The 16,109-nt window shown below is 53.2% G+C and overlaps 1 protein-coding gene across 2 annotated transcripts; it reads right to left on the reverse strand.

Annotated features, from left to right (window-relative positions):
* Window positions 1-3,838: 3,838 nt before the first annotated feature.
* VAX1 (ventral anterior homeobox 1) lies at window positions 3,839-14,098 on the reverse strand. Of its 2 annotated transcripts, XM_007964220.3 has the most exons (4): window positions 13,079-14,098; window positions 11,735-11,922; window positions 7,713-7,750; window positions 3,839-7,575 (listed from the first exon to the last, which is right to left on the reverse strand). In XM_007964220.3, the coding sequence occupies exons 1-4, from the start codon at window positions 13,317-13,319 to the stop codon at window positions 7,482-7,484; spliced, it is 561 nt and encodes a 186-aa protein (XP_007962411.1). In that variant the 5' UTR covers window positions 13,320-14,098; the 3' UTR covers window positions 3,839-7,481. The 2 variants fall into 2 exon arrangements, with proteins under 2 accessions (XP_007962411.1, XP_007962410.2); XM_007964219.3 differs by lacking the exons at window positions 3,839-7,575; window positions 7,713-7,750 and adding an exon at window positions 8,506-9,836.
* Between the last annotated feature and the right edge of the window lie 2,011 nt (window positions 14,099-16,109).

Here is a 16,109-nt window from a genome sequence, read left to right on the forward strand (position 1 = left end):
ATTGATTCTCCATGTCTCAGACTCTACATCTTTAAAACAGGCTGCACTTTGCTTTTCTCATTGAATTTCTCTGTAATCCCAGCACTTTGGGAGGCCAAGGTGGGTGGATCACTTGAGGTCAGGAGTTCAAGACCAGCCTGGCCAACATGGCAAAACCCTGTCTCTACTAAAAATACAAGAATTAGCCAGACGTGGTGGTGGGCACCTGTAATCCCAGCTAGTCAGGAGGCTGAAGCAGGGGGAATTGCTGGAACCTGGGAGGCAGAGGTTGGAGTGAGCTGAGATCGCGCCACTGCACTCCAGCCTGGGCAATGGAGAGAGCCTCTGTCTCAAAAAATAGGATAAAATAAAAGTAATAATTCTATTTACAGATGAGGATTCTGACTGAAAGGAGTTATTTGCCTAAGTTCACATGGCCAATAAAAGTCAAAGGTGGAATTCAAAGCCCAAGTTTTCCTACTATGGCCATATTGTGAGGGTCAAGGTGATGACTGGGATACCTGCTGCAGGAACCTTGCCCCAGGTTACCTGGAAACAGCTTCCTACTCTGCCATGACCTACCCAGGCTAAGAAAAATTGCTGAGCCAAACATGGACCTAGCTCCTTACTCAGAACCTAGGGAAGCAATCTGGCCTCAAAGCCACTTATATTTGTCTCAGAATTGGAAGAACCCCTCCAATGTTGGCAGACATCACTAATGATCAGCATATTTTTCCATGGAGCTTAGATGAGGCCTCGGAATCCTCTGCAACTTAGTACCCCCAGGGCAGCTACCATCAAATAATTCAACTTAGCTCGAGAGTTGAACTTATTTGCCACCCTCCCACTGGTCTCTGAACAGAGACGGTCACAGGCAGCTCAGGGAAAGGATCTTAAAACGAAAATAATGCTGATGTCTAGAAACAAATGTTGGCATGAATGTGTTAACCAACTTGTTTCTCATCCCATCACTGATGAGACAACTACTTACTTTCCATCCTCCCCACCTGCAGCTCAATCCCAGACCGCAACACCAATCTGTTTACTAACCTTTCTCACCTGTTGGCACCCATCTCATCTTGTAACTGGGCCTTCCTCCCATCGTTGCCCTGCCCAAAACCTCCCCTTCGCCTACAGAATAGCGATCTTTAGTTTGGTCTTCAAGCCCTTCCTTGACCAGGCCACTTTGCAAGCCTCATCTTACACCTTTCCTCAATGCGAGCTCCCCACCTCCTTTCACATCATTTCCTTTTCTTTTTCTCTCCCCTCCGTTTCTCCCTAGGATTCCCTGGTTAAGAACCGAAATACCTTCTTGATCATCTCAGAATTCTACAGGCTGTCTGTCCATCCCTGTGAATAATGCTCCCACTCCACTGTGCTTACTCCCCCTCGCATCAGCTGACAACTAGGACAGAAAACTGAATTTGCCTTTAGCTCTTCCCAGGAAGGGACTAAGCCAGACTCTCAGTAAAATGGGCTGATGACTTGACTTTCTGGCCACCGATCTAACAGATGGCAGCCTTATCTAACCCACGAGTCGCAAGGGAAGGAAACCAAAACAAAAACCTGGCACTCCGTCCATCCTGGGCATCCTTAGCAAGCCCCTCACCCCCCATGCCCCTGCTTCCCTCCGTACAAGAGGCTGGGGGTCAAGGGCGTGGGTCTGAAAGGGCCGAGCGCTCAGTGCTGGAAGGGGCCTTCCAGGGTGTGCTGCCGCCGCTTGACGTCACTTCCCGCCGCTCCATTGCCTTGGGTCCCAGCTGGCGTCTTAAGGGCCGGACCCAGGAAGGTATTTTCAGTCCCTATTTCTGCCCGTGCTGGCAAGAGAGCGAGGGAGCCGTGCTCAGCGTGGGTCCGGGCCCGGCCGCTACAAGCGTAAAAGCAGACCTAACTTCCCACTTTCCTGGTGAGGCCCCGGCCGCAGTGGACGGAAGCTGTGCGGGATGGGCTGCGTGAGGCGCCGGGTCCAGGCTGGGAGGATGAGAGCCCCAGGAGTCCCTAGAGCGCCAGCCCTGCCGCCCTTATAGTCCTAGAGCCCTCGGCCCTCGCCTCGCCTCCCAGCACGCATGCCCCATCGCGCATGCCCAGTGGATCACATGGCTCACGCTCCACGCCTTTCCACCCTTGGGCCCTCTCGTCTTCCAGGCTGAGGCCTCCGCCCCAATTAACAGCTATCTCCCCAGTTTTGGAGCCAACTCGGCCTCCAGTACCCCCACTAAACCCTTATTGGCTTCATGCTCCTCATCAAATTCCCTCTCTGACACAAGGAAAATGGTTTCAAAATTCCACTTGGACCCAATCTTGGTATCAATGCCACCACCAGTCACCTCTAGTCAGACACTAAGATCTGTTGGTTTTATTTCAGCAAAATGCCTTGAACCCATTTCTCCTCTCCATTTCTACTGCCACTTCACCAACCGACCCTCACCCTCACCCCTTACCCCCACCATCATCGCATCACCATCATCCTTTCTTGCCCTCCTGTTTCTGTGGAAGTGTACTCACTAACTGGCGTCTACCTCAGAATCCGTGCACTCCTGTTCCCATGCCACCTCTTCTGGGATTCTCCCCCAGATTTCCAGAAAGACCTTGTAAAATGAGAACTACAATAATTCCATGATCTCCTCGGGAGAACTTTTCAGTGGCCCCTCATCGCCATGATGGCAAAATCCAAGTGTCGTCCACGTGGTATTCCAGGTGCTGCCTGCATTCCTGCCTCTTCTCCCACTACTTGCACTCAGCCATCCTCACTGCTTCCTCTCCATTCCCAACTCTTAGCACTCTCCTCCTCATACCTTTCCATTGAAATTGGCTGACTCAAGAACTGAGGAGATTAGCATGTAGGAGGTTTACTAGGGAGTACTTCAAGTTCAACAATATAGAAGGGAAAGGAAGGAAGCAGTATTGGACAGAAGTCAAACTGCATAGGGATCTCAACAGAGGCCTCAGCCATTCCTTCCAAGAGTTTAGATGAGGTGATTCTTCAAATCTATCCAAAGTTGGGATGCAAGGACCAGGCTTATCCCCAGGTCTACCAGTCATTGGAAGCCACCCTGGAAAGTCATTGGAAACTACTTGGGCACAGTGGCTCTCTTCAGATGAGGCAGTCTCCAAAGAACAGACAGCTGAGGGCTGTCTGCCAAGTCATTAAAATAATTATTTACCATTTTGGTAGAGATGTTGTGCTTACTAATGGCTGTGATACCAAGTCCAAAGGCAGGGGGAGTAAATTCCATTATGCATGACCCAATCACATTCCCCTTCCTCAGGAAAGGACTTTAGGCCAACACCTTCATTCTACAGATGGGGAAACTGAGGCCTCAGAGAGAATCTCAGATAGTCAGCTATCTCAATCACAGTCTTATAATAAATAGCTAATATTTAAGCATATAATTTTTCCTAGGCTTGTACTAGATGCTTTAGATGCTTTATCTAACTAAACAACCATGACAATCCTACGAGGTAGGTGCCATTATTACCTTCATTTGATACACATGGAAATAGGTTTAGAGCAGCCAAATGAGTAATTTCTCCAAGATTACACAGCTATTAAGTGGTGTGTCTGGGATTTGAACCCAAGTCATTCTGACCCCAGAACCCATAACTAGAAACCATTAAGACGAATTACTTTTTCTCTGTGCATTAAACGAGCATACTCCACCTTGTATACCAGGGAATGCTATGTACATGTTTATATGTGTGTATATATGTGTGTGTGTTATTGCTATACATGTTATGTTGTTGCTAACACACATAACAGATTTTATATGAAGAAAACTTTTACGTGAAGAATTTTGTGTATATTTTACACATATATATGATGGGATTTATTTTTAAGAATGAATACAACACTACCACATAAAGCACAATATTTATTTTCTGTTTCAGGGTAAGAAGATAGGCGAGTGTGTTTCTAGAGAGAAAATTAGTTTCATAATAGCTATAAATCAGAGAATACACAAGTCATTTTCAGCTTCCATGTCCATTGCATGCCAGGTTCTCTGAACCTGGTGGCCTTGCTCCTTCCAGAACTCGTGTCTCTTCAGACAGAAGCTTTCGGTTCCAACCAAGAAGGGTATGCATCTGAATGCCTTTCAGCAAACCTGAAGGGCTCTCCTCCTCCTTTCCCCAAACTACCAGGTCTGTAAGGGAGCAGCCTGTCCAGGAAGGTGGTCCCCACTGAGTTTATAAAACACCTTCCCTGAGACCTGAGAAACCACTAAAGTAGATTTCTCTTTTCTCTCCTGCTCCATTAAAATGAAACCTCCATGAAAATGAAAAAGAATCTGAAATGTAAAGATTTCCCGATGTAGAAATGGTGTTAAATTACAATAGCATAATGTGGTCCAAGAAATTCTAAACTGTGTCAGAAACTGTAGATTAATTTGTTTAACAAACATTCATTGTATTCCTACCAAATGCCAGGCCCTGGGCCAGATGCAGGAGGCTGCAGTGTTTTGGGAGTTTGCCATTTAATACAGTACTTCTCAAATATTAGTCTGGATAAGAATCACTTTGGAAACGTGTTTAAAATGCATGTTCCTAAACCCCAACCCAGTTTCTGATTCATCAGATGGGATAGGGCTTAGGAACCTGGAATTTTAGCCACTCCCTAGATGATTCTAAAGCAGCTAGTCCTCAGTTGTATCTTGAAAAACATTGACGTAGTATGTTTTTAAGTTTTGATCAGCCATTTAATCAAGCCACTTAAACTCAGGACTTCAGGAGGTTAGAAGAGTTACATGACTTCTAAATCCTTCAAGAAACCTTAAAAAGACTTCTTAGAAAGGCTTTCTATGCAAGAACAGCACACCAATATGACACAATTTCTTTTCAAACAGGACAAAGACACTGTGTATAATCATATGGCTTACGTGGCTGAAGAGAAGAAGTTAAAAGGTTATCATTGGAGCGATTCAAGAAGGGGTGTGTGTGTGTGTAAATTATCAACTTGTATAATTAAGCTTTGTGTACTTTACCCTGTGTTGACCACATGGATATTAAAATTCAATTTAAAAATAATCATTTATAAGGATGTGTAAGACCAAAGAGGGTAAGGTGTTTAAAGATGTCATTCTAGACAGAGGTACAGGGAAAGAGTTGGGACAGTGGCAGGAAAAAAAAAAAAAAAAAACAGGAAGGAGGGAGAAATTCAAACTTCTTGTTGAGGGCACCAATGAAATCCTCAGCAGCTGGTGTAATAGATGGCTAGATATGGACATTAGCAGATGTGGGTGCAAATAGGCTAAAGAATTCAGATACAGTGATCCAGACACTGTGGGCACAAAAAGAAGGAAAGGAAGAAGGAAGGGAGAAAGGGAAGAGGGAAAGAGGGGGCAAAGGCGGAAGAGAGAAAAAAACTGAAAGAAGAGGCCTCTGGCCCTAGGGGGAGCTTACAATCTTGGGTTCTGGGCAGCCATGAGGCTTTGAGCATGTTATTTGCTCCAGTCCTGTATATGAGTCTTTAAAATGGAGCTGGACCTCTCAAAGCCACCATGAGGAACAGTAGAATGGTGTATGTGAAATGCTATTTGGAAACTATAAAGGGTTGCTAAATGCTACTTATTAATACATTCTGGCTGAAGGTTAGACCAACTGCAAGTATGGATATGAGCATGTGTCCCATTGAGCTCTCCAAGGGACTTCCCACATCTTTCCTGAACCTGACCCCCAAACTCACAGGGGTTTGCTAAGAGGTTTTTCTCCCCTTTTCTTTTCTGCTCTGAAACAATTTGGCTGTTGCTTTGTGCAGGCTTGAGCATCAGATTCCTTTCAGCTCCCCCCTCCTGCAGCTGTTCCTCCTTCCACCTTTCCCCAGGCAGGCCCAGCTATTGGCCTAGAGGCTACCTGCCTCCTCCTCCTCCAAGGCCTGTGAGTCTCCCGTTGGAAGCCAGAGGCCTCCAGGGACCAAGGCAGCTTACTAGAGGCCCTTGGGGAAGGAGGGAAAAGAAGATAGTCACTAAAATTAAATGAATTTTCTATAACTGTTTTTTAATTAAAATTGCAATTCTTTTTCTATGCAGAAGAGGCTCTTTAAGAACAACTGCACTCCCTGAGTGGCAGGCAGAGCTCAGCAGCTCTTCCCAAAGCCAGGGAGGGAAGGGAGGTGAGAGCAGAAGTGATGGGGGTGACTGGTCCTTCCCTCTTTCAGGGCTAAGAAAGCAAAAAGGAGAAAGGGCAGGAAGATGGAAGGAGGGAGCTGCTTGGTGACTTCCCAGGCTGAGGTCCCTGGGAGAGAAGGCTGAATGTATTGGGAATTCCAAGCTAGGATTTTGTGTTTTCTTTTGTCCCAAAAAGTTATGCCACCTTCTCCCTTCCTTCTCACCCCTGGAGGGCCCCAGACACCAGCCTTGAAGCTGCAGTGAGAGCCACCCACTGCCTTGGCCTTTGGGACCCCTTGAGCAGGAGAAGAAAACCAGAAAACCAGAGAGAGAGAGAATGAGAGCGAGAGACCGACCTGGAAGGAAGAACTAATGGAGAAGGGAGACAGGGGGAACTAGATCGGAGCCCACACCACTGAGAGACAGAACTCCTTAGAGGAAGCGCAGGGATTTACAGGACAGGAGCACAGAAGAAGAGTAGAAAAAGAAAAGCAGTTTCAAGCAAAAGAAAGGAAGGAGAGGCGGACAGGGAGGGGAAGAGCCAAGAGTAGCGAAGCTGAGGGATCTGCAGCAACTTTGAGAAATAAAAGTGAACTGTCTGTGGGCGACTGCTGTGATCTCAGCAAAAAGCCGAGCTCAAGGCTCAGGGACTCCGCCGCCCACACTGTGCCCCGCCTTATTTTGGATGCCTCCGACTCCAGCTTCAGGCACAGTACACGAGTAGGGGTTGTAAGACCTGGTTAGTGCCGGTGCCGCACGGGAACAGCGGATCCCTGCAACACCCAGGTGTGCAGGCGCTACAAGAAGGAGCCGGGGCCGCTGCGCCCGCTGCGCGGACTTCGCTCGGTGCCGCACACGCTTTAGGAGAGCGTGTTCTTAAGTGTCCTTCCCGGCCCTCCTCGCTTCCCAAGATTTGTTTGCAACGTCTGCATCCCTCACCACCGCATAAGCACTGGGGCGAGGTCGGGCGAGAGGTCTCTTTGCAGGAATTAATATCGATTTCAGTCTCCTGCTCCCTCAAAGTTTCTCTTTGACATTGGCGAGACTTATCCTAAGTCAGAAGAAAATAAAACCTTGCCTATTCTGGGCCCATGATTGCACAAAATCCAAAATGCTGCCGGCATGAAGATGCAGCTGGAAGACTCTAGAAACATAGCATTAGGAGGCAGGGACTTTATAGTGTCCGGAGATAAGTTCCTAAATAAACTAAGAATTACGCAGTGGGAAATTAAGAAGGAGGGTCTGAGGGGCCGACCTCAGAGGTACAGAAAGAGAAATCGAGAACGAAACACTCAAGGAAGTGGAACAAATCGTCGTAGCCAGGCGTCTGCCTCTCTGGAAACCCGAAATCCGCCCAAACCTCATCCCAGGCGCTCACGGTACCAGTTGCAGGGCCCCGCACTATAGGGGCTGCCACCCTCTGCCCCCGGAGTCCCCACGCCGAGACTCATCATTTGCTGGCTCTTTCTTCCTTTTCTTCTTTTGTTTTTTTATCCTTCAAATACAAGACAAAAATACACCTCATTTATCATCATAGATATATATATTTCACTCTCACCACATAAATACAAAACATCCAAATATCCAAAACATTCAGAACAAAGTTAGTAGCCTGGATTCAGTGACACCTACCCGCGTTTGAATCGTTCATTATTTTCTTCACTATTTGCCTAGAAAAAAAAAAAGATGAAAAAGAGGGGGGAGTTTCCGACGTAAATAATTTACAATAAAATTACTATTTTAAAAAATGCCTTTCGCTTGCTTCAGATGGACGAATACATTCTAGACCCTGCGGCACCTCGCAGTCTGGGTCTGTGTATTTGGTTAAAATGTGGGTGGCCGTGGCTGTAGGGACGATCGCTGCTGCACAGGGTAAGGAAAGAGGGTGTCGCGGTTCGTGTTCTGATTTGGGACCACTGAAACCCTAAGACTGGGGAGGCGAGGGGAGTGTCTTTCCTATCAATCACACAAGATGCTGTCTGGACTCTGAGACTACTGCTAGAGGAGGCCCGACCGCCCAGCGGCGTCCCTGCCTCCCCTTCCGCAAAGAACTGCTCAGAAATCCAGCCGTTTCCTGCGTGCAGGAAAGGATTTGTGAATCCGGGAGTTTGGGATAAGAGGCAGAGTGCTGACTCATTTTCCAAGCCGAGCGATTGTGCCCAAAGCTACGCGCCTGGGAGGCCGTAGGGTGAAGCGCCGGCGCCCAGACTACCGCCGGCAGCCGCTTTGCTCTTTCCTGGAGGGAGAAGCTGTCGGCCACCGCCCCGAACAGCCTCGGAGAAAAGATTCTGAGTTTTCTTTGATTAGCGGCGTTGGCTTTTCCTTTGCTTTTCCCCCGTTAAATTCCTGTTTAAGGTTACAATACCCAGAACCTTAATTTTGCATTGCCCCGTGGGGCATTCTCTATCCTTAATTTTCTTACACCTTCCAAACTTCATCATTACGAGTATTTAAAAACTGGTTCCACTTCATCTGGTTTTACGTAGCAATTGCTTTTATTGCTGATTAGATCAAATTTATTAGTGTCGTTGCCTACCAGGACGTTTGTTACTGTTTCCTGGGGTCGGGGGTGGTTGTGATTGGAGTTGCCCTAAAGGGGGGAAAAACTGCAGGATTTGTCCCGCCAGGAAGCTGTGTTGTGTATCGACTATCCCGACAGGTCCGCAAAGCGGGGCCCAGGGGCTCCCACAGCCCTGGTTTCTCTGGCAAGAGGAAGGAACGTCCTCCTTTTTTGGTCTAAAGAAACCTGGAAGCCCCTGGGGTCTGCGCGCAGTTTTCCTCTTTCAAATATTCCTAGGAATAGTCGGCAGCGGCAGCAGCCGCGGATCTAGAGCAAACGTCCTGTGCTTTGGACTTAGAACCAGTCTTTTCCCTCCTGGGCTGGGCACGGGGTCAGGGCATCAGGTTGACTAACTCGGGTATTTTTCCCAATTCTTTGGATCGCTCCTGGATTCAGAAGGAAGTTGGGGGTTGGGGAGGAATCTCGGAGGAAAGGTAGAAAAAAAAAAAAATAGCCCGAATGAGATAAAATTGGTAGCAGAGCCTGGGTGGGAAAGGAGAGTTGTCAGAGGCCTGGTGGGAGCCAGGAGCCCAGCGCAGGAGCTCTGGGCACCTAACGCGCGTGAGTCCATAAATATCACCACAATAGATAGTATAAATATAAATACAGGGAAACACTTAAAATCAGTCCAGCGCTTTTTTCTCGGCCCCTTCTTTATTGTTGGTCCGGGAGTAAGGCTCGAAGGCCGAGGAGCTCAGATATCGGGCGGAGAGTTCTTGCAAATTCCCAGCTAGCGAACCAGCCATTGTTAACGGGGCGGAGGACAGGCGGCTGGCGACGGAGCCGAGCAGCGAGGGCACCGGCAGGCTGAAGAGGCTGTGGCCCGCGGCCGGGGCGCCCGCGTGCAGTCCCCCGGGCCCGGCGGGCCCTGGGCCTGGAGCACCGCCCACAGCCGGCGGGTGAGGGGACGCGGCGCCCGCTGGGCCCGGGGCGGCGGAGGCTGCGGCGGCCGAGCCGGCAGCGGCGCCCGTGCCCAGGGCAGGCAGGCTGGGCCCGCGCAGCGCTGAGCCGAGAGCGCCCGTGGCGCAAGGCGGCAGCAGCGCAGGCAGGCCGGGCGGCGACAACAGGCGGCCCTGCTCCAGCAGCCGTAGCACGCTGCACGTGGCCGCGGTCTCCGACACCACCGAGCGTAGCTCCGAGTCCTTGCCCTGGTCCTTCTTCTGCTTGGTGCGCCGGTTCTGGAACCAGACCTTCACCTGCGCGCCGGGGTGCGGGGAAAGTGGGAGAGAGGGGCAGGGAAGACCAGCGTCAAAGGAAGCGAGCTCCCGGGGCGCGCGGCTCCAGGGCTCTCCCCAAGCCCCAGCCCTACCCGCAGCCCCACCCAGCAGCGGGAGAGGTCCGGGCTGGGGCGCTGCTGGGGGAGCTGGCGCCGCCACGAGGGGGACACAGCTGCTCCACTGGGCTGCGCTTCCGGGTCAGGGAAGCAGGCCCAGGCAGGCGCCGCTTACACAGAACAAAGTAATAAAATGCCCACGGCAGGAACTCGAAGGAAGACCGGGAAGGGTTTCACTGGCTCCCGCGCTACCCCGCAGCGGTGTTTGGGGCTCACAGATGTGTGAATCAGTGCGGGCCCCAAAGCCGGAATTTCCGGTGGAGGGTGTGAAGCCCTAGGGTGAGGTGAAGGAAGAGGGAAGAAGGAAGAGGAAAGAGGGAAGTGGGAAGAGATGGGGGGAGCGAGTATTGCCCAGGATTTCTGGACCCAGGCCCCTGGCCCAGTGGGCTCAGATTTAGTCCTAGAAGCACTATTCCTGGTGAAGGCTACAAAGGACCATTTCCTGCTTCAGACGTGACCATCGTGACCATCGGCTAGCAAGCAGGGAAAGTGGCTGCAGGAGAATAATATGTGCGGGAGACTTTATGCAAACGGAGCTTTCTGCACCTCCTCTCACCAGATAGCTGCATTGAAGGGTCTAAGTGATACTCTTAGTTTCTCTCTCCACTACTCTGAGTCATGAACTTGGAATCATGGGAGAAAGTAAGGAGGCTAAGGCTAAGGTGGACTGAACACTCCCCACTAACCTCCTCTCTCATTCTTCTGCCCCTCTGCAGGCCTAGCAGTGGCCAGAAGAGTTTTGCAGCAATAGGGAAAGACTATCCTGTCTAGATTTTATAAACTAAGAGGGGTAGTAGCAAAGAGAATAGAAAAAGCTACCACACCAACTCAAACTCAAAAAGAACACCCCTATCTGTTCTGTCAGTCCTCAGCTTTCAGCCCAGATCCCAGACCTAAAATGCTCTCCACCTGCTTCAGGGTTGGGCATGGCTAAAAGGGTCGGTCTTCAGAAAGAAGGCTGCCTTAGCTAAGCCAAACTGGTGACATGCCACTTGGCAAGTTCTTGGGTCCTCTCCTGGGCCCAGAGCCCACATGGCCAGCTCCAGGGGCATCATACGGATTTAATGTAAAGGGAAAGATCTAAAGCACAATCGGCAGTACTGGCTTCTGGGTCCTAGATCTGCTTCCCATCACATTCCTCACACATCACTGGTACAGAAGACAGGGTCTCCCACGTGCTCAGGGCTGGGGCCAGCTCAGGATAGGGAAAGCCTTCCTTTAAGGGTCAGGGCAGCCTGATCTGCACAGGCAGATCTCCAGGAGGGCGTACACCTTTCTAATTCCTAGGAATCACCCACGGTGCTGGAGCAGGGGATGTTAGACCTAGCCTCACTCCTGCAGAATGGGCCTGGATGCTGTGTACAGCTGGGAGGGCCCACAAGGGGTGGGGCCTAGAAATCTAGCCAAAATGGGGTACCCCAAACAAGGGCAAAAGACAGTTCTTTGTAGAGCAGAAGCAAGAAGCAAATGCTCAAAACCGGGGGCCAATAAAAATTCCAAAAGGACAGGATTTGGGGCCTCTTGGGCCTAGGCCAAGGTGGATAAAACATGGGCCCTGGAAGATTTGGGGATGGCGGGAAGGGTTGGGGGAAGGGATGTATTATTTAGGGGAAGGAATCCTTAGGCCTTTCTTACCCATCCTGCCCATCTCCTACACCTCCCAAGGGTAGCTCTGTCCAGAGCAGGTTAGGAGGTGAAGAGCAGGCTAGGTAGGGGTCGTGGGGCTGGTGCGGAACTGTGTGCGGCCTGTCCACCGGGTACCTGGGTCTCGGAGAGGTTAAGCTGCCGGGCGAGCTCGGTCCTCTCGCGGCCCACCACGTACTGGCAGCGCTGGAACTCCATCTCCAGCCGATAGAGCTGCTCCGCGGTGAAGGACGTGCGCGTCCTCTTAGGCCGGTCCAGGTCCAGGCCCTTGGGCAGGATGATCTCTCGGATGGACCCCTTGGCATCTAGGGAAGGGGAGATGTCAGCCGGCAGAACCCTCCCATCTCCCTCCACCTCCTTGGCCCGAGCTGGCTTTGGGGACACAGTCCCCAGAAGCGTGCAGTTTTGGAATGGGGATGGGGGGCGGGGGGCGGAGCACGACCACAACCAGGTAGCAAAGACACTGTGTGGAAGGCAAGGGGCCTAACTCCATACCGCTGACCAAAGGAGGGACCACACTTTGTCTTTTTGTAGAGTCCTCCAGACAGGGGAGAGAAAAAATCCAATCAATTCCAAATAGGCGGACGTTTCTTCCGGCCTGGGGGGGCCTCGGCTGCGCAGTCCGGGTCCCCTGTAGCCTGAGGGTAACCTTGCCGCCCCGCCTGGGTCCTACGGGCCCCAGCTCTGGGATTGCTGACCAGACCTTGCTCCAGTCGTCCCCACCCCCACCCTCGAGCCTCCTTCCCTCCGGAGTCCGCGCAGCGGAAGGAGGAGGGACTGAGTCGGGGCCGGCCGGGCCCGGCGATCTGCTGGCTGGGGCGGCGCCAGGCCGGGGCCCGGCCTCGGAGCCTCCGCCGCCAGGGCTAAGCGCACGCCGTGCATCCCAGAGCGGCAGAGCAGAGCACCAAAGCGGCAGCCGCGGCTCCGTAACCCAGCCCAGCTGCCTCTCCCGGCGGCAGCGGTCGGGCACCGATCGCGGCGCTGGGGCCCTCGGCTCAGTGCACTAACTGGCAGGGCCGTAGCCCGCGATCGGCAGCTGTTCTCCGGGGCTCGCGCTCCCCCTTGGGTGCGCTCAGCCCTTCAGAGCGCTGGAGTGCCCTGGCCGGCTCCCGGCAGGTCATCCGGCCCTTGAAGCGCGCACACCTCCTCCCGGAGTTTTCTGCTCCTTTCCCGGGTCGGAGGCCGCAGTCCGATGCCCGACCGCACCCGCGCAGCCCCTTGTCTCCCCCCGCAGCCCGGTCATTGGGGCCCCTCAAGGCGTGGAGGGCCGAGGCCCCTGGAGAGCGCACCGGAGAGTCCCAGGCGCTTGTCCCCAGCCGGACCCGGAGCGGGGAGGGCCAACAACTTTCTCCCAAGTCCCAGCCGGCACTCCTCCCCACCGGCCTGTGTCGGCTGCAGCGCGCAGCTCCGGCCCCGGAGTCGACCCCAAAGAACGCGCCCGGCAGCCCTGCCCATCCCTACCTCGGACTAGGATCCGGCGGCAGTAATCCGGGTCGGCTGCGGAATTGGATTTACTTTTGTTACAATCCTCAGCAGCGCCCGACGCTGAGAAGGCGCCCTGCGGCTCCTTGAGGAAGGCGGCTGAGAGGTTCCCCTCTGCGCCCTTGCTCTCCCGACTCTCCTTGTGCGCGTTCTTCGAGACCCGGGCAGCCTCGGCGTCCGAGTGGCATCGAACGTCCATTTTGTCTGGTTTCCCGAACATAGGCAAGAACAACAACAACAGAAAGGAAAAAAAAAAAAAAAAAAAAAGCCAAAAATGGGGGGGGGGGGAGAGAAGGAAAAAAAAAGGAAAAAAGGGACAAAACCTCCGACAACGCAGCCCGTACGCCCGGCCTGGCGACAGGCAAGGGGCAAGAATGAATGTCCCCGCGGGGAGGCTTCGGCGGCCGCGCGCGGGTCAGCGGCGACGGGAGAGTGGCGCGCTCGCCAAGAGGCGGCCAGTCTGGTTCAGGATCCCGGTGGAGCTGCGGCGAGGCCGCCTCGTCAGCACCCGCGTCCTCTGAGCACGTCCAGTGTACCCAGCCTGGCGATCAGGTAGCGAACAGCGCAACTCCGAAATGCTGCGGCTCCCGCCTGTTTCTGAGACGGCGAGTTGTAGTTGTCCAACACCCGGGGGGACGCACACTCGCTGTTGCAATTGATTACGGGTAATTTCGCAGCCCCCACGTTTCGGTTACCTCATGAATACACTAAATTGTTTGGATAATATATCAGATCGTAATGGATGGTTTCTGTCCTTGTCCCCAATCAAGTAGGGGTTTAGCCAGTGAATAAACGGAAATGATTGGTCTTGCTTTCAGGAAACACACAATCAAAGACCCACACTTCCAGAAAAACTTTTGACAAGATTCATCCTGAATTGTTAGTACCATTAGCAGGCATTATTAACTTTCCTTTTGCCTTTGACCCTCCTGCTCACATACTGGCTAGAGGGGTTTTCTCCACACTTGCCAGATAGAGCTGAATGAGGGTTGGGCGGCGGGGGCGGGTGGGGGGAGGAAAAAAAAAAAACCCTACACACCCAGCAGCCGAAGAAAGCAGTTGCCTGGAAGTGGGGGATGGGGGACAAAGGTGGGGGGAGAAAGTTTTCCCAAAAAGTATCTCCCCTGCACTCTAAAAAAGCCAAGCTTTCCCCCTAAACAACTCCTTCTTAACACACCTCGACGCAGACAGCCATCTTAAACTGCCACCTCTCTTCATTTAGTTCCAGTTGGATTTTTTCATGCCTGCACCTCCAGCAGCCCTGAGGCAGCCCATTCAAAGGGCAGCTTTGTACTCAGAGTCCAGCAGGAGAGAGAGGGGGAGAGGGAGAGACGGCCGAGAAATCTCAACTGTGAGATCTGCTTCAAAAAAAAAAAAAAAAAAAGTTTTCCCCTAGCTATTTCATTGTCTCTGCTACAATATCTTTGAGAAAAGCAACAGCCAGTAATCCAATAAGAGCATTGATTAGGCTACAATGATTCAATTCAAGCGCATGGCCTTGTGCAAGGAGCATGCTCCAGCCCTTCTCGTCACCTTGCCGGGGCAGAAGCCCTCTCCACGCCGCTCTCCCCATTCATTCCTTTATGGGAAATGCGGAGCAAAAGGAGTGAAAGATGGCAATTATCTAATTGGACTATTAACAAACAGTCCTCTGAGTGCGGCGGTCTGGCGTGGCTCCTGGGCGGGGGAAGGGCCGTGTTCCCTGCCCTCATTCACAAAGAGTGCAGGGGCCGGGGAGGAAAGGGGTTTTTTAAAGGGGGTGGGTGGGAGGAGAGGAGAGGTGGGAGGTTTGGCTGAGAATTTTTCCACACAATTCCAAGAATGGGGCGGAGGCGGGGGGAGGGGAGGGGGATGGGGGCGGGGGGTCGCGGCGAGCTGGTGGGCAGGCCGGGAGGGGGAGGGGTGCGAGTGTGTGTGGCGGGTCCCTAGGGGCTCCAGCTCGCAGCGATGCGCGCACCGCCTGCACCGCCGCCACCTCCCCGGCCTCCGCCGCCACCCTGGGGGACCCCTCTACCGTCCTGAACCGAGAGGGGGCCCCTGAGCGGGGTCTTTCGCGCTCTCCACCCAGGCACCCCTCCCGCCACTTAGGGGCACCCAGGGTTGGCCCAGCTCCGGAGGGCATCTCTGGCCCTGCAGGCCGACCTCGGGCTTCCACTTCAGTTGATTGGGCTGAGCGGTGGAACTGTCCCGAGCTACTCTCCGTAGGGCGGCTGGTTTCCAAGGTCCCCAGCGGGCTGATCGCCCCTCAGCCTGGCTTCGCTCCGCAAGCTGCCCTCGAAGCCCGACGCCGACTGGGCGCCCGTTTGATTGGCCGCTCTGCTCCAGCGGGTCGGTGGGGCGGGTGGGAGCAGAGAGGGGTAAGAGGGGTAAGGGTCTTTGCGGCCACCCTGTTCTGAAGCTGCAGAGTGGGATTGTGTTAAAATCCGGCGAACTCTCCGGTTACCTCCCGCAACGCTCAAAAACCCAGACTGGCCTCGAGGCACTGAGGGCTTTGCTCCCCTGCGGCTAAGCCGTCAGGGGCGCAGCCGCCGGGTCTTGACTCCCACTACCGCGTCGCGGGTGCGGGTCCCTGAGATTGGGGTCCCTTCTGATGGGGCCTTCGTTTCCCTGCAGAGCTCGGCCCAAGGGAGCTCCTGGGCCCCCTTGGGCAGGGAGGGGTGCGACCGAATCCCCCGGCACACCGGCCCCTCCTTGCCCCCTACCCTGGCGGGGTTGGAGGGGTCGGACCCTCGGACTACGCCGGATTGGGTGCGCAGGAGGATTCTAGGCCTTCCTCAGCCCTTTAGGAGCCCTGCAGACGGCGGAAGTGCCAAACCGCGGCCTTGGCCCAAATGGGACCACCTCCGGATGGCTCTGGGTCCCTAGCCCGCCACACCTCTCTCTACGACCTCCTCCTGTCAGTGAAGGCCGCAGCGGCCTGGGAAACCCACGGGGACACCTGCGGCGCCCGGTCAAAGACCCGGAAGAAAGTTTTTTAAAAAATAAAAATGGCCCAACCCATTACATTTTC

The sequence above is a fragment of the Chlorocebus sabaeus genome, chromosome 9, assembly GCF_047675955.1.
Source record: "Chlorocebus sabaeus isolate Y175 chromosome 9, mChlSab1.0.hap1, whole genome shotgun sequence".
Lineage (NCBI taxonomy): Eukaryota > Metazoa > Chordata > Mammalia > Primates > Cercopithecidae > Chlorocebus > Chlorocebus sabaeus.

Excerpts from the sequence above, each read along its gene's own strand:
- VAX1 (XM_007964219.3), bottom strand. The coding sequence starts at position 13,319 with ATGTTCGGGAAACCAGACAAAATGGACGTTCGATGCCACTCGGACGCC. Across the intron at positions 11,923-13,078 it reads CCGCCGGATCCTAGTCCGAG|ATGCCAAGGGGTCCATCCGA; the intron begins GTAGGGATGGGC and ends CCCCTTCCCTAG. Across the intron at positions 9,837-11,734 it reads TTAACCTCTCCGAGACCCAG|GTGAAGGTCTGGTTCCAGAA; the intron begins GTACCCGGTGGA and ends CCCGGCGCGCAG.